This window comes from Oxyura jamaicensis, chromosome 23 (assembly GCF_011077185.1).
Source record: "Oxyura jamaicensis isolate SHBP4307 breed ruddy duck chromosome 23, BPBGC_Ojam_1.0, whole genome shotgun sequence".
NCBI lineage: Eukaryota > Metazoa > Chordata > Aves > Anseriformes > Anatidae > Oxyura > Oxyura jamaicensis.
This window is the reverse complement of record NC_048915.1, coordinates 2,417,794-2,433,294: the sequence shown is the minus strand read 5'-3', so window position 1 is coordinate 2,433,294 and position 15,501 is coordinate 2,417,794. Positions and strand designations below refer to the sequence as shown.

The following is a 15,501-nucleotide window of genomic DNA, read 5'->3' as shown; positions in this document are numbered from 1 at the left end:
TTATTTCCTTTGCTGCCCCTAAGGTTTTGAATGCTCTCCAGTGGGGTCTTACATTTGAACTGCAAACTCTAGGTTTTTACTAACTTCTTGAGAAATACTTCACAGGTTAGTGTTGTCAACTGCAGGCAGTCATTGTAAATCCACTGCCTTAAAATTGCAAAGTTGTAGATAGTAGGTAACGTGTTAATTTCCTAATTCCCTAATTTCTGAGTCTTTGAAAAATACAGGCTGATCTTTGCTAGTGCTTTTGTACCTGTCAGATTTGGGACACGGTGGGGAGCTGGAAATTTTCAGACAATTTCGGCTCTGAAGGGGCCTCTTCAAGAGGAGAGGCATGATTTCTTTCTCTATTTAGCTTTGATTTGCTAGTTCTATGCACAAGTGAGCGTGCACAGAGAGAAACCCCACCACCTTCCTTCAGCAAGCACCGCCTGTTTCAGACGAAGCACTTGTTTTTGTTAGTTCTTATTTTAGATTGACGTTAGTGGCTTTTTGAACTGTGACACTCGGCAGATATTTCTGCCGTGAAAGCATTTGCGAGGTGCTGCCTCTTTGATAAATGCTGACCAGCAGGCATTACGAGCTTTGACTGATTCTCTGCTCCCGATTATCCTGGCCCTGCTGGAACAGAAGTCAGCAGCTTGTGGACATTATTTAGGTTTCAAACACTGGAGCCGGCGCTGGCTGTGTGCAGTTGTGCCTGGGTGTGATTTCATGAGATGCGATGGGCTGAATTAACGGCTCACCGCGGGCTGAAAAGACAGGGTTTTGCTCTCCCTTCCTCTGCCACGGCTGCGTGCTCCGGCTGCATTGAGCCACTTCCAGCACTTGTCAAAGCTTGCTATGAACTCATTTAACCCGCTGAAATGGCAGTAAAAAATAATAAAAAAAAAAGCTTCCTTCCTCCTTCTGTCCCCAAACTGCATCTTTTCTGCAAGTTTAGTGAATTCAGCTGGCTCATAAAGTGCTTCAGTGAGCAAAGGGAGAGGCTGTCAGGGGTGTGAAGGCTGCCTTCCCCTTTTGGTGGCTGAGAACTGTTCGGTCAGCTCAGAGGGCCATGAAATCTCAGTGCCAGTATCCCGTGTGCAGCTGTTACCACGCTGAGCACTGTGTGTTGGAGCAAAGTAAATCTTCCTGGGTGACAGTGGGAGCAGGGGGGCACCCTGTGGCTGCTGGTTCTTCTAGCAGTGGAAGCACGAGGTCCCTAGCCTAAGACAGAAAATGCCTGCTAATCCAAAAGGCACAGTCATTAAGGCCATGAAGATTTGCATGATCTAAACTGTCCTAATTTCTCTAATCAGCCCTTTCTTTTTTTTTACGTCTTTTATTAAATGAAGAGTTGAGAATGACTTGAAGGGCTTTAAAAATTGCCACCACTCAGCGCACTTGTTACCCTGCCCACCCAAGCTGCTGCTCCAGGTCCTGGGTTACGCATTTAGGCCAGATAACTAATTCTGGGGTGCGATGCTTGTTTCATCTGATGGCTTTTTGTTTGACACATCTAATTGGCAACTTGGATGTGCTGGGGTTTTCAGCCTGCGCAGGAGGAGAGGAGGGAAGACCAGGAGCCGGACAGCAGAGACCTCGAGGGCAAGGAAGGAGGAGAAGCGAAGGAGGAGTGCACCAAGCCGGAGCCCAAACAGGACACTCCAGAGACCAAAGCTGACAAGGATTTGAAAGCTGCCCAGAGAGCTGTAAAAAGACACAGAAACATGTACTGCAAAGTTGTCTTGCTGGATGACACCATTTTTGAGTGTGCTGTGGATGTAAGTACATTCAGGGTTTGTTTCTTCTCTCTTCCCTCTGCCTTCTCCTCCTCGAAAACCACCACAAACACTATTTAATAGGGGTCTAATTTGCTGCCAGTGAATTACATGACAGGCTTTACTGCAGAACAATCCTGCTGTAAGCTATAATAACTTATTTAGTGTGTTGTAAAAATCTCCGTGTGCCTAGGAGCCTTTTTTGTTTATAGCTCTGGAACTTGCAGGGTACTTTGCTTTGTAAAGGTGGAAGCTTTTTTTAAAAAAGTTACTGCACTGTTCATCTTCTCTCTCATTTTTATCCCAGAGTTTAGTTTATTGCGTTAGGTTGGGATTGTCTAAATATTTTCCGCCCCTTTCATTTGAATAAAATGTGTTCTCGGGTTGATTTGTGCTTTCTGTTCACCCAGAGTACCTTTGCCCATCAGGCTGCTGGCTAACATATCTCCTGCAGGTGGATGTAAAGAAAAACAGGCTGCATTTAGCTTGGAGTTGAATATATTTTCAGTAAACAATTTAAAATCATTATGTTGGCTTACAGCACTGCAAAACCCTTTATCTGAGAGCTTTTATTTTGCTTTATTTTGTGCATTCTCTTGCAGGGCTGTCTTGCTGTCAGGGCAATAAAAAGCTCGCAGAAATCCCTATTTCAGTATCGAAGCAGTTGCCCAGAATACTAATAATCCGGTATTTACCACTCGAGCCTGCTTTCCAGCTTGTTTTTCTCCATCCCGCTAGCTCTGCGGGCTGCGGGAGGGTATCGGGGCGTGGGGCTCCTTGTGGAAGCGGTTACCTTGGGTGATCCTCGGCAAGTAGGTCAGCAGTTTGTGTAACAGCGCGGCTATTGTCGTGGTGCGGGATCGGCGCCGAGCGCTACCAAATCCCGAGATGTTTTCTGGGGATATCAGGCTCAGACCCCCAAAAAGCAACTTGTTCTCCAAAAGGCTGGTGCAGCAGCAGCAGTTTTCAGCCCTGCAGCCCCGGTTGGTTTGTCGTGGTGCAGCCCCTCTCCGGCACTGCTCCAGCCCTGCCGTGTTCTGGGTGCTGTCCCACCACATGCGGTGTCCCTGGTGCACTGCTGTGGGTCTGGAGCATCCCGGGAGGCACCGAGGAGCAGATGGGCAGGGGCTGCTGTGGCAGCGAGAAGCTCTTGACTTGTCGAGTACCCTTGGCTTTAATGCCGATATAATCCCCCTGTAGCATTTTGAGGAGTAATTTACGAAGATGTAATTGGGAAGGAATTGCAAAGGTGTAGGCAAAGACCAGCACAAACGCCTTTATTCGAAAAGAATGAGTGCTTTCAAACCTTTCTCCCCTTGACAGCCATAGGCTTTTAATTCCTACATGTCTCTAAGTGCCAGTTCACCAAGAAATCTCCCAGGCTCACGCGTGCAGCGTGTCAAGGGGGAGCTGCAGCGTGTGCAACCTTACAGCTGAAGGACCACAGGAAAAACACGGCCGTGGGCTTTGATCAGCAGCCATGCAAATACGGCTAAAAGGAGAGCTGCCTGCACAGGCGATGCATTAGTAAAGCTTATTTTGCATCACTGGAACTGCACTTTCCTTTTAGCAAAGCCTCCAATAGAATGAGCTGCTTGTGGTTACCACAGTTCTGTGCCTCAGGGACGTTTTCCTTCATGCTTTGGACTAAAAGGGTATCTGCTCCTAGGGCCAGCTCCTTCACTTCACTTCCGCAGGATTTTGAAAAAAAAGAGGAGATGAGAAATGTTCAAAGAGTGTTTCTGGAGGCAAGAAGTTGTGTGCTAAGCAGGCAGAGCTGGGGAAGCTGGGTTGCAGCAGCAGCTCGGGTTGAGGAGAGGGTGGAAACGCGAGGGTCTTTTGTTCTGAGCTGCCGATTCTTTTGTGAAGCAGCTGCTTCGTCCCTCACACTCATCATCATTTGATCAGCGCCTGAGTGTCTGAGAGCCTGGGGCTGGGAGCTGCCAGTGCCGTAGATGTGCTTTGGGAGGGGAAAACCACACAAATCCTCTGTTCAGTGGGATTTTGGAGAAGCACGGCTCTGGGGGGGCTTTGGACGTGGAGCTGGTGGGAGCAGGGAGACCTGCAGATCTCATTGCCTCTCCGTTTGGATTTTGTAAGGAAGAATGCCTTATAGGAAAGAGCAGCCAGAAGCAGCCAGGAGATGGGATTTTGAGCTAATCAGGACTTTTTCCCCTTCTTGGTAGCATCCAGTGTGGTTTTATGTTCCCTTTTAGCAGGCAAAAAGCAGCCTATGCTATTAAATGTTTTTTGTCTATTTGCAGAAACATGCCAAGGGGCAGGATTTACTCAAGAAAGTCTGTGACCACCTCAATCTCCTGGAAGAAGACTACTTTGGTTTGGCCATATGGGACACGCCGACCTCCAGGGTAAGAAGTTGGTTTATGGTTTTCTGCATCTGGGTGGATTCGTTTCTGTGCACGGCTCCATGGACGAGGCGGTGCATAAGCTGCTGATGCTCTTCTTCAAAAAACTCTGATCCCCTCCCCAAGAAAGGACTAAGAGGACTTTAAGAATGGGTTAGCACTGCTTAGATGGCAGAAGGTGGACCTAAATGTTGACACGCTGCAGGGGGACTTCAGCCCTGGAGCCTGTGTTCCCTGAAGGCATGTGGCTGAGCAGGCAGCAGCAGTAAAGCTGCGGCGCTTTGGGCATGGAGCAGTCATTGCACCTGCCTTAGGTGTTCGTTTAAAGCCTGTGCAGACTTGGAGTGTGGTCCCCAAAGAGGCTTTGGGTTTGCTTTCTCTTCCTTCTCTGACTTGCGACTGCCTGCCTCCTGCTTCAGTAACAAATCCGGGAGTTGGATGAATTCATGCTGGATTTATTTTACCCTGGGTGGCCTCCTCCTCCGGTACAGCGCCAGCAAATGTTGCCATTCTTAATAACGACTGGTTCGGGGGATTCTCCGGGCGGTAATAGTGCACTGCACTGGTAGCTTTAGCACCTTTGTAATGGGAACGCAGGCAGGGGAGTGGGAGTGAATCGAGGCTTGAAATGTGCAGCGAGTGAGCTCGCAGCAACTGCTGGCTCCCAGCATGGATTCAGCTTCTGCTGCCTGCGTGCCAGCCAAAGGCAGGCACTCGGAGGACTTCTGGGCTGAGATTTGGGGCTTGGGTTGTTCTTTTTTATCTGTTTTGTTTTGTATAGAGGATTCTCAGTTGGAAGACACGAATGTGTAAGGACAGCGATGAGTTTCAGCAGCAAAGTGTACTTCCCTTTCCTACAACTGTTTTGCCCTTGAAAAGGGAGAGCATGGCAGGAGGGGTGCTGAGTGCCAGCTGCCTGCCCCGGCACTGGTGTCAGCGTTTGTAGGGTTTGGTTCTGAACCGAGGCTTTGCCCTGCAAAAGCAGAACGCGTGCGGCGTTTCATACCAGAACTCTTACTCATATGGTTTTAGTTTAAGGGCTTTGTTTGGTTAGACCTGAGCATTGCCTTATCTTTTAAACCCCTGGTTATGCTTTAACTCGAGCAATTACTCAAGCTCTGTTTAATGAAGCCAGCCAAAAGTGTGCGAAATTGAAAACAAGGGGCCACCTCCATCTCTAGACCAGCCACATTGGTCCACGCTCTGACTGTTCACCTATAGCTTTGCTTATGGGCAAGCTTACAGCGGCTGCAATATATATTAGTCGTTAAAAGGCTCAGTAATTGAAAGTATGGATTTTTAATCCAGGCCAAACACGGCTCGATTTGTTCCCGTTTGTGCTGGGGGCAGCGAGCTGCCACATCTCCTAGAGCTGCGTGCCGCCGACCGCTTGCTCCGATCGCTTGCAGGAGCGCTGCGATTCTTCTGAAGGCAGACACGTGCACTTCCTTCACCCCCGCTTGACGTGAGCTGAGAGGCTGTGCAGCTTTTTAACCGTAGGGGCTGCAAACAGATAGTTCTGTCAGGTTTGTGTGTCAGAGCCGGGAGGGGAGGAAGGAAAAGGGCTGTGCATGGGGTTAGCTCCAGTGCAGAGTGAGCTGCTCGCCTGGAGGCTGTTTTGTTGTGATGGGGGAAAACGCTGTGGGGTTTTCTGTTGTTGTTTTCTTTTTTATCTTTCTGGTTACACGTCATTGAACTTGAAAACCTCAAGCTCCATCTCTCTCTGTAACTTCAAAACCGTGACACAGAATTACTGAGTGGCCGGTAGAAATGGTCGTGATAGGAAGTCAACAGAGGAGCTCCTGCAGCTGCGCTGAGCAGGCAGGGAGACGCACGTCTATGTTCATGGGCAGGGAGAGGTTGTGTGCAGGTTTTCCCTTACTCAGGCAATAAACCTTCCTGCGGACAGGCAATCCAAGCAGGAATTACAGAGGGTGAAAGTGGAAGGAGCAGCTGCTTGGCACTGAAGCAGTCGTGGTACCGGTATGTGCATCGAGATGCTCTGCTTAAAAACAGTGGCTGTGACTGGAAAGCAAGCGGGACCGACACGTCTGCCTTCCCGATGGATTTCCTATCGCTGGTTTGGTAGGGTAGAGGACCGAGCACATAAAAAGACAAGATAACGTCTAAGTATCGCTGTCTCCCTGCCATCAAGCTGAATTTCCTTATAGTCAGGAAAGATTATCTGGGAGGATTCAGTGAGTCAGTTCTTTCACCTCAGGAGACCTGGATGTCCAAATCCTCTTCCGACCTCACAAAAATGACCATGGTGCTTGCCTGTAGCCTCTCCAGGGGGCTGAGAGCATCATGCCAGCCCCTCCGGGGGGCAGACTGTGGCCTCTGCAAAGGACAGGCTCAGCCTCGGCGTGCCAGGAGTTGGCTCTGACCGTGCTGGCTAAAACAGGAGTGGTTTCCTGGGGCTTATGTTGCACCGGCATCCCACAAAACCCCAAATCACAGAGGGGGGAAAAAAAGGATGTACTTCTCAATTTGTAGCTGAGATAATTACTAGAAACTTGAGTCATACTTAAAAGAGACTAAGTTTATGTCACGCTCCCCAGCTACTGGATGTTTTCACTCCTGTTTCAGCAATTAGGTTGTTAAAGAACGTAGCTAATAATGGAAAGTCTTGGTGACCTTTGTTCTCGGTAGGGGAGGTATGCGGATAGGGTGCCTAAAATGAATGAGTATGTCCAATCCGTCTGGTTTTAAAGGTCTTTGAGAAAAAATGTGTTGCACAAGTGCCCCTCTTGGCTGAGACCATGCCTGCTGGTATGTGCTTGCTGCCTTTTATGCTGCAATGTTAGTAAAAGTAGGATCTGACAGGGCAGAATGTGCTGGGCAGAGTTCCCTTGGATGCTGTTGCTTTGTTGTTAGGAGCCGCCATAAATTCCTTCACTTAAATCCTTCTCTGTAAAGAGCATCCGTGTGGTGTGGGATGCTCATCAGCTGCCTGTGCTGAGCCTCTGAATTAATAGGGTCACCTCGATGGAGAGGACAGCTTCAAACTGGACTCCTGTTCCTTGTTCCTCTCCTGTGAGTACATTGTAAGTGAAGGATCAGAAATACGCACAGGGACCGCAGAGTGGAGTAAAAGTTTCAGAAAATGCTGTATATCTTCAGTTGCCATGGCTGCGTTCATGTCAAACGTTGTCGCCTTGCTGTATTTTTAGCGAGTTGCAGTTTGCTGTGGTGTTTCTGTAACGTCTGTTAAACTGTGAATGTTTTTATCCTCTTACAGACATGGCTGGATCCTGCCAAAGAAATAAAAAAACAGGTTCATGGTAAGTAACCATGTGGGTGCGTGGCTTCTCTCCCTTCCCCGAGTGAGTGTGGTTCTGGGCACAGTCCTGAGTGCCCAGGGATCGGTGAGAGTTCAAGTCGGGGTGTCGGGCAGGGATCAGCTCAAGTTCAAGCAGTCCGTGCTTCCTTTCTCTTTTTCTCCGGTGCTTGGTGATGCTCTAGAATTAAGGAAAAGTGTCATTTCCTTGCAAAAATGTAGTCAGGGATGTGTTCGTCCTGTGCAAAGCCACGCTGTCCTCACTGCCATGCAGCGCTGAAATGGGATGGGAAAGCAGATGTGAGGGCACCATTTAGAGCCAAAAGGAGCTGGGGAGAGCCTGAGCAAAGCTGCATGCAAGGTTTTGTGCACTCCGAGGCTGTTTTGGAGCCCAAATCGGGGTACTGGAATGATAAACAGAGGACTTGAGTAGTATCAGGACAAATGCCAGATGCTCTCTGGAGTATTTTAAGTTCTGCTAGGACTGAGTTAGTTCAAGACGAGGGCAGTGTCAAAGTTAAATAAACTCTAGAGGCTTTTTTTTCAGGAACAAGCCTAAGGTCTGACAGCCTCATGAGTCAAACACTGCTCTCTGTGCGCGGTGGGGGCGAAGGACGAGGCGTATCAGCACTGCCCGAGGTGGGGGGGTGGAAGTGCTGCAGGGCTGTGGAGTAGGAAAAGCTCCTGCTTTTATCAGCTTCTCTTTGAGTCAATAACAGGATGTGTGTAAAGGGCATGAGCTGCTCCTGCCTTGCAGTGCAGGTAAAATTCAGCGAATATGGGTAACAAACAACCTGCTGTACGACCCGTCCCCGTGAGATGCTTTGAGTGACACGTCACTGGAGTTTACCTGAAGAAGCCGTGTTGGTGTACGTGTACAGGGAGCCAGGCTCCGTGTCTCCCTTGCAATACACAGGGAAATTCTGCTACCTAAGCTGTCCTCTTGAAATAACTTGTTTTGAACTCTGTAATGCAGGCAAGGTGCCTTGTGTTCAATGCCATTTGCGGTGTTGCCCTAAGAAATAAATCCGTGAATGGTGCGGTGGCGATTTTGATCAATCTCCTAGCAAGTTAGCAGCGCGGATCTCCTGTCTTCTGAAATAAATATTTTGAACTACACTGCTAAAGGGCACAGCAGGGGAGAGCTGCAACTGAAAATTAGTTCTGGAGTGCTTAACGGGTCTGTCAGGACGATTTTCTGTGGCTAAGCATGATGATTCTTTTCGAGGAAGAGAGGGAGCCTTGGCTTGAACTCTTCAGAAAGAGTTAAGGATTAACTGTTAAGAAAGATTAAAAAAAATTGGTAGCTTTACTGTCCTGCTTAAAAGAGGAGGCAGGGGCATTCCCACCATAGCCAAGCAGTTCTCCTCTGGCTGTTCCTACACCAGCATGCAATTTACACGCACACTATTAAATATTAGCCCCAAAGCTGCACTTCTGTGGTTGCTGTGTGCTGCACTTTAGGTGTGCATGACAGCGTACACGAGTAAGTCGTGCAGTGTGTTGTTTAGCTAGACAGAGGCTAACCATGCCGCAGACAATGTCTATCGTAGCTCTAGTTAAGGGAGCCCTCGCTCCATTTAACGTGTGCAGCGTTGCTGTAGGAGGTTTGCAGCAAGCTTTATCGGAGTATTTCGGTCTCGACTTGTCAAGCTCTTCCTGTCGCAGCGCTCACTGTTTCTTCCAGAGACTGATGCTTGCATTGTGCTGAGGTTCAGCTGTGGTCCAACCACACGACCACAGCGCATTAGGCTGTGGAGTGGATTAGCACATCTGTTCCTTACGAGAAATTTGAAAACTGGGTCAAGTGATAAAGTACCAATTCATTAACCTATGGCACATGTCCGACCTCTCTTCGTGAACCCTTTTTTTTTTAATCAGTGAAAAAATACTTGAGTAAGTTAGCCTCTTAGCAATGAATTTCTTTCTTTTTCCACAAGCTGTGACATCTTTCGCATGTACTTGTCTGCCCTGCTTTGTTTGTTCGGGCGTGTTTCCTAGCTCTTGTAAATGAAATCAGGTCTTACACCGCCTGCTTATGCAGCAGCAAGCTGTGTGAGTGAGGAGCATCGAAAATCAGTATTATCATCTCATAGCTGGCAATCACGAAGCTGTTCTGGTGGGCTTATTTTTCTCCAACTTGGCTTTGTAATTTCAGGAGGCCCCTGGGATTTCACCTTCAATGTCAAGTTTTATCCACCAGATCCCGCACAACTGACAGAGGATATAACGAGGTGAGTTCCCTGCTAATTGTGCTACCAGATAGTGAGATCGCCGAGCAAAGCAGTGAGCGCTTTTGGGAAACCACAGGGACTGGAAGATTGAGTTGAAATTCTTAATACTGAAGTGTTATTTTATCCTTCAACAAGATGATCAATGTCTTGAGGAACCGGTAGGAGGGGTTATTGTTTGGTTTTACTGGTCGTGTGTGTGAGGATGCTCCTTCTCTTCACTGAAGTCCACCTGCATAAAGCAGCATCATTGATAATCCTGGCTCATGTATATTTGGATAGAAAAGTACACTTCTATTTTAAAATAATTTCTTCTGATAGCAAGTGTCCTCTGCTTCTTTTCCAGAGCGGAGGTGACCTTAAGTCCTCCTGTCCCCCATGCTAATGACTGTGTGAATGTTGCCCCGTAATTAAAAATACATGTTAGAAACAAACATCATGCTTCATTCATCAGCAGTATAAAAAAAAAAGATGATGTTCAGTGCTCGGGAACAAGTTTCTTAAGGTCTCTTTGTTCTCTATTAATAGCATTTCTTGTTTTTATTCCCCAAAGGTATTACTTGTGTCTTCAGCTTCGACAAGACATCGTTACGGGGCGGCTGCCTTGTTCCTTTGCCACTTTGGCTCTGCTGGGCTCGTACACAGTCCAGTCCGAGTTGGGAGACTACGACCCTGATCTACACAGTGCAGATTATATCAGTGAATTTAAACTGGCCCCAAACCAGACTAAAGAGCTTGAAGAGAAGGTTGTGGAACTTCATAAAACGTACAGGTAAGGTACAGTGGCTGGAGAATTCGTTTGTGCACGGCAGCATGAAGGCAGCAGGTGGAATAATGGGGCTTCCTGGTATTTTTCCCACCTCTGCTGTATGGCTTTGGTTTCATGCTGCACCAGTTTTTATGGCAGCAACAGAAGCTTTAACAGTAAGGTGTGAATTTTCAGCTACTGAGAAAATCAGCTCATCTAAAAAGACCTAATATTTTAAAGTTATAACATAATCTTTCCGGTATATGGAATTCTTTCTTCCTGCTTGAAGAAGAAACGGCTTTTCGTTTAGTTTTGTTCTTTTTTTTAACAGGTGCCCAAGGGGGCGCTTCTTCTCAATATCCATGAAAGTGGGCTTTACTTCATGTGAAAAGTTTGCTTCTTTTAACCTCGTTCTTTGTCCTTCTGTATTTCTGCTTTTGGATTTATGTAATTTTTGGATTGTAATCTGGTTGGAACAGATCCTGTCCCTCTGTGTAGCCTGCAGCATGTCTGGGGTTTTCTGCCTCCCGTTATTAAGTAGCGTGTTATAATGTGGAAGCATTGCAGATAATGCTCGAGGTATAAAGCTGCAGTTAGGCTGTCCTCCTCGTGTTCCGGAGTGCAGCAGTGATCTGGGCACATGTGTCTTGTTCTGGTGAGGTTAGAAGACTTCTGGGAGTCCTTCTGATATGAGATTTGAGAGTCATAACAGCAGAACCTCTTCCTCATCTTCTTTTGAGCTTCTTTTTCTAGATGTTCTTGAATGCTTTGATGGCAGAAGCTCCTCAGAGCGCTGTGCTTAGTGACATGGAGAGCATCCGTGGCCAGCAAGCAGCTTCTGCGCAGTTCAGAGTTCACAGCTGAGATCAGTACATTTGGGCTTTGGGGGAAAGAAGCCCATAAAACCACTCCCAGATACTGAGGCCTTGCGGAGCCCCTTGACCTGCCGAAAGCTGCTGGCTGTGACACTAATAACGAGAGCAGAGCAGAGCTGAGACCTTCTCGTAGGCACATGGAAACTAATAACCTAAGTGCAGCACCAGAGGGTGGCTGGCCGGCCCTGGCTGTTACCAAAGCTACAATTAACACCTCACTCAACCCCGCAAATCGATACTCTAAATTGATTCCCCTCCATTTGCACTGAGAGGAGAGGAAATGAGGGAAAGTAAGTACTGGGCCACTGACAGGCTTCATGACTTGAAGTCAAAGGCCGTCAGCTGTCCTGGAAGTGGCAGATCGCATTGCTGAATTATTCATGGCTGCATTACACGGCTGCTTCACAGTATGGGATGTAGATTTATTTAATGAACTAGCGTGTGCAGGAGGAAGGTTATAATCTGTCCCCGTTTCATTTCCCATCCATATTTGAACGTTAAACGGAGGGTTTCCAGTGGAAAACTTACCTGCTGAGCTCTGCTCTGTCTCTTGCTGCTTTATTTGCAAAGCACAAAGCGTGTGCTGGAGATGGCCACCGCTCCCAGGTCCTGCACAGGGGATTGTCCTCACTGTGCTCATTGTCCAGCACCACTAAATACCTCTATTTACATCGCACACGAGATGTATGCGGGTGTTCAGTAAGAAAGACATCAAAGCCGTGAACAAAATGAAATGTATGCAACTGAATACTCCCCCAGCAGAGCTGTTGGAGGCACCTTGCACAACAGCAACTTACTAACAAGGGCGCTTCAATAACACCGATAATAGCCTCCATTATCAGGATGTTTCTCTTAAGGGAAGTTCTGATGTGTTGCCTCTCCTGCAGACAGGGCGCCATCTGTTCCCAGAAAACGGCTCATTCATCTAGTCTGCCCCAGCAGGAATCTCTGCTAAGTGATTTCAGCTGTCCTTGCCTTTCGGTTGGAGAACAATAGCTGGGTTTGGGAAGGTCTCAAGGCGGTACTTCTAGGTGCACAGTACGTGTCACCCTTTGCCTTCAGCTTAATTGGTGTTTCTTCCACAGCATCAAGATTTGTACCCTGCACTTCCTCGCCACAGAGCTTGCTTTCAAGTCTGGTGTCTGTAGTGCTCCGCAGAAATACGGTGCATCTGTTCACGAGGATGTCTCAAAGCGCAAATTTGTGCATTCTGAGTAACTTAATAATTAATCATCTGGGCTCAGATTTGTTTGTGTTCAAAGCAAAAGATCTAACAAGTAAATGGTTCTGTGAAGTCTGATGTGTCCCCTCTTAACTCTCCATTCATGAGAACACCAAGCCCTTCCTCTCTTTCCCCAGATCCATGACTCCGGCCCAAGCAGACCTGGAATTTCTTGAGAATGCAAAAAAGCTGTCCATGTACGGAGTCGACCTTCACCAAGCCAAGGTAAGAATCAGCGTGTGTGCCCCAACTGTAGATGCTGTAAATTGACTGTTCTTCCCTTGCTGGGAGCAAGCTCACCCATTTCAGGAAACCTCCTTTGAAGGATATAGGAAGTAAGCTTGACTGCTGTTACAAAAGCATAGGCACACAAAAGAAATGCTCCAAGCATTGTTGCAAGCATTGTAAGAGAAGTGATTCTTCCTGATTGCTCATTATTTAAATATTACAGGAAGCTTTACAAAGCTGCTGAGGTACACGGGTCGGTGCTCTGAGGAGCCGGCAAGGTGAGCCGCTCCCTGTGAGGTGAGCTGCTGCTCTCAGGGACGTGCAGGGTAGGCTCTGGGCACAGCCCCTTGAGCAAACAGCATCGCAGAAGGGAGGAGACTGCAAGAAGAAATGTGAAGCAAAAGCAGCCCCGGCTGCATAAGGAGCTAAAAATGGAAGTTTGGGAGGTGGGGGGATGAATTAGAACCTCCGGGAAGACAAAAGGAGTAATTTGGTGGACAAACATTGACCTGAAACTTGTAACCCTAACACCGGTCTGCACTTAAATCTTCATTTGCTTTCTCAGGACTTGGAAGGGGTGGATATCACTCTGGGAGTCTGTTCCAGTGGCCTTCTTGTTTACAAAGATAAGCTGAGAATCAACCGCTTTCCTTGGCCCAAAGTCCTGAAGATTTCCTACAAACGCAGCAGCTTCTTTATTAAGATTCGGCCAGGGGAGGTACGTTGTGACTTCCTTGGGTTGTTTTGTTCAACTACCCTGTGATTATCACCAACTGAAAAAAATGGAAGGTAGCAAGCTTTCTGCTGAGTGGGCATTTTACACTCTCCTGCGTTTCTGATCTTGACTTGGTCGTAAGTTCAGCTCAAGTAGAGTGCAGCGACCTTGCTGAAGCGCTAAAAGAAACGGTGGCAGCTTTAAGGTGTTATCCAGCACCACCTCCTGGCACAGCTTGGTATTCCCACAACCAGGCTGAAAGCAGTTCCCAGCTGAAACTGATAGGAGGACTTCCTCCTTTTTTGGAAACATGGCAATTCAAAGGCTTTCTGTCTCCCTTTCACTTAAAAACAACAACAACAAGGAAGCAAATACACATCCAGCGCAGCGCTCTTGGTTAACAGCTGCAGTCAGGGCCGGTCAGTGGGCTGGGGACGGGGCTTCTTGCCACATTTACTTCTTGCTAAACCTAAATAACTTGTGTTTCCTGCAGCAAGAACAGTACGAAAGTACAATTGGATTCAAGCTACCGAGTTACCGGGCAGCAAAGAAGCTGTGGAAAGTTTGTGTTGAGCATCACACGTTTTTCAGGTGAGTTTTCTAAACAGCAGGCTTGTCTTTGTCAGTGTTGACTTAACCAACGCTGTAGGGGAGCAGCTGAAAGTGAACACTCGTTCAGTGTTCTTTGGGTTCAGCAACAACTGGAGTGAAATGATTGCAGGGAAATTGTTTGCAGGAAATTTCTAGGCAGCTTCCACATGAGGTCTTCTGTCTTATGTAGACGCGGTGTTTATTGTTAGTACGTGTTGCTTCGTTAATTGAGCATATGCAGAGACTGCTTTAAAATTAAAACAACACAAATGTGTTTTAATTTCCCTTTACGTGCTGCTTCCCAGATCTGGAGGCATGCTTTTAAAACGTGCGTCTGTGGTTTTCAGGCTGACTTCCACCGAGGCCATCCCCAAGAGCAGGTTCCTGGCGCTGGGCTCCAAGTTCCGCTACAGTGGCCGGACGCAGGCGCAGACCAGGCAGGCGAGCGCCATGATCGACAGACCTGCGCCCCAGTTTGAGAGGACAGCGAGCAAGCGGGCCTCCAGGAGCCTCGACGGAGGTTGGTGCCTGGCGCTTCGTCGCTTTCTGGCAGCGTCGGGGCTGGATCCAGCACGATGCTGTTCACTTGCTGTGTGTCTGACTCTTGCTTTGATGAGAGGTGAAAGGTGACTTAGTGGATTTAGAGTTTTGACTGCTTTGAAAACTTTTAAGTGCTCCTTAAATACCACTAGACTCCCTTCTTTATTTAAAAAAAAAAAGAAAAAAAAGCGTAACTTTTCACTTTAATACCTGGATATAAAAATAAACCACATAGTAGCACCACCAAGAACTGGCTGACCAAAAAGATGCACGGATGTAGGTGGGTGTTGAAGGCTTATTGCAAAGTTCTGGTGTTTCCTCGTTCAACCTCAGCACGTTTTCCTCTTAGCAAGTCAGGAATTATCCTATACTAGGAAGCTTGTTTAATGTAGCTTCTTAAATGACATTGTTTTCCTGGAGGGGGAGAGTTTTGCCACTACTGTTTGAAACTGTTGGTGGCTGTTAAAGGGATGCTAATACTGGAGTTGGTGGCACATCGATTAGGTGGGCATTTCTAAACGAGCCTGGTAGCAGCAGACAGGGGAGGTGAGGTGTGAAAGGGGGAGTGCGTGCGTTGGTTGCCCGTGAGCTGGGTCAAGGGGTGCTTGTAAAATCAGGACCCGGGGCTGCAACCCCGTACCTGAATGTCAGAGCATGGCAAGAGCAGCCTGTGAATGTAACGCTTCTGTCCCGGTTGAAGTCTGCAGCCTTTCTCCATCTGCTGTGTGGGCAGTTGTTAACATGTGCGCCATTTCTTCAGCTAAACGTGCGACTCAAAAAGTTGAGTTCAGAGCCGTAGAGGAAGAGAAGCAGGAGGAGGTGGTGGTGGTTGAGGTTCCCGAACCAAAACCCGCGGATCAGTTCCGAGAGAAGCCAGGTATAGCGGTGGTGGCTACAACTCTCTGCAGCGCCTTTCCTATCCTTTCCCCACTGAGACGCCTT

General features: G+C 47.8%; 1 protein-coding gene across 34 annotated transcripts in view; it reads left to right on the top strand.

Annotated features, from left to right (window-relative positions):
- EPB41 (erythrocyte membrane protein band 4.1) overlaps positions 1-15,501 on the top strand; it is an 82,090-nt gene that overhangs the window by 33,794 nt on the left and 32,795 nt on the right. For 23 of the 34 annotated variants that reach the window (XM_035345593.1, XM_035345584.1, XM_035345582.1 and 20 more), the window contains exons 3-12: positions 1,536-1,766; positions 4,028-4,132; positions 7,371-7,413; positions 9,568-9,643; positions 10,194-10,412; positions 12,623-12,710; positions 13,279-13,431; positions 13,922-14,019; positions 14,367-14,539; positions 15,320-15,436. In XM_035345593.1, coding sequence (XP_035201484.1) covers positions 1,713-1,766; positions 4,028-4,132; positions 7,371-7,413; positions 9,568-9,643; positions 10,194-10,412; positions 12,623-12,710; positions 13,279-13,431; positions 13,922-14,019; positions 14,367-14,539; positions 15,320-15,436 — 1,126 coding nt within the window. In that variant the 5' untranslated portion in view covers positions 1,536-1,712. The remainder of the gene's footprint in view (positions 1-1,535; positions 1,767-4,027; positions 4,133-7,370; positions 7,414-9,567; positions 9,644-10,193; positions 10,413-12,622; positions 12,711-13,278; positions 13,432-13,921; positions 14,020-14,366; positions 14,540-15,319; positions 15,437-15,501) is intronic. The other 11 variants (XM_035345590.1, XM_035345591.1, XM_035345618.1 and 8 more) reach the window with 1 other exon arrangement.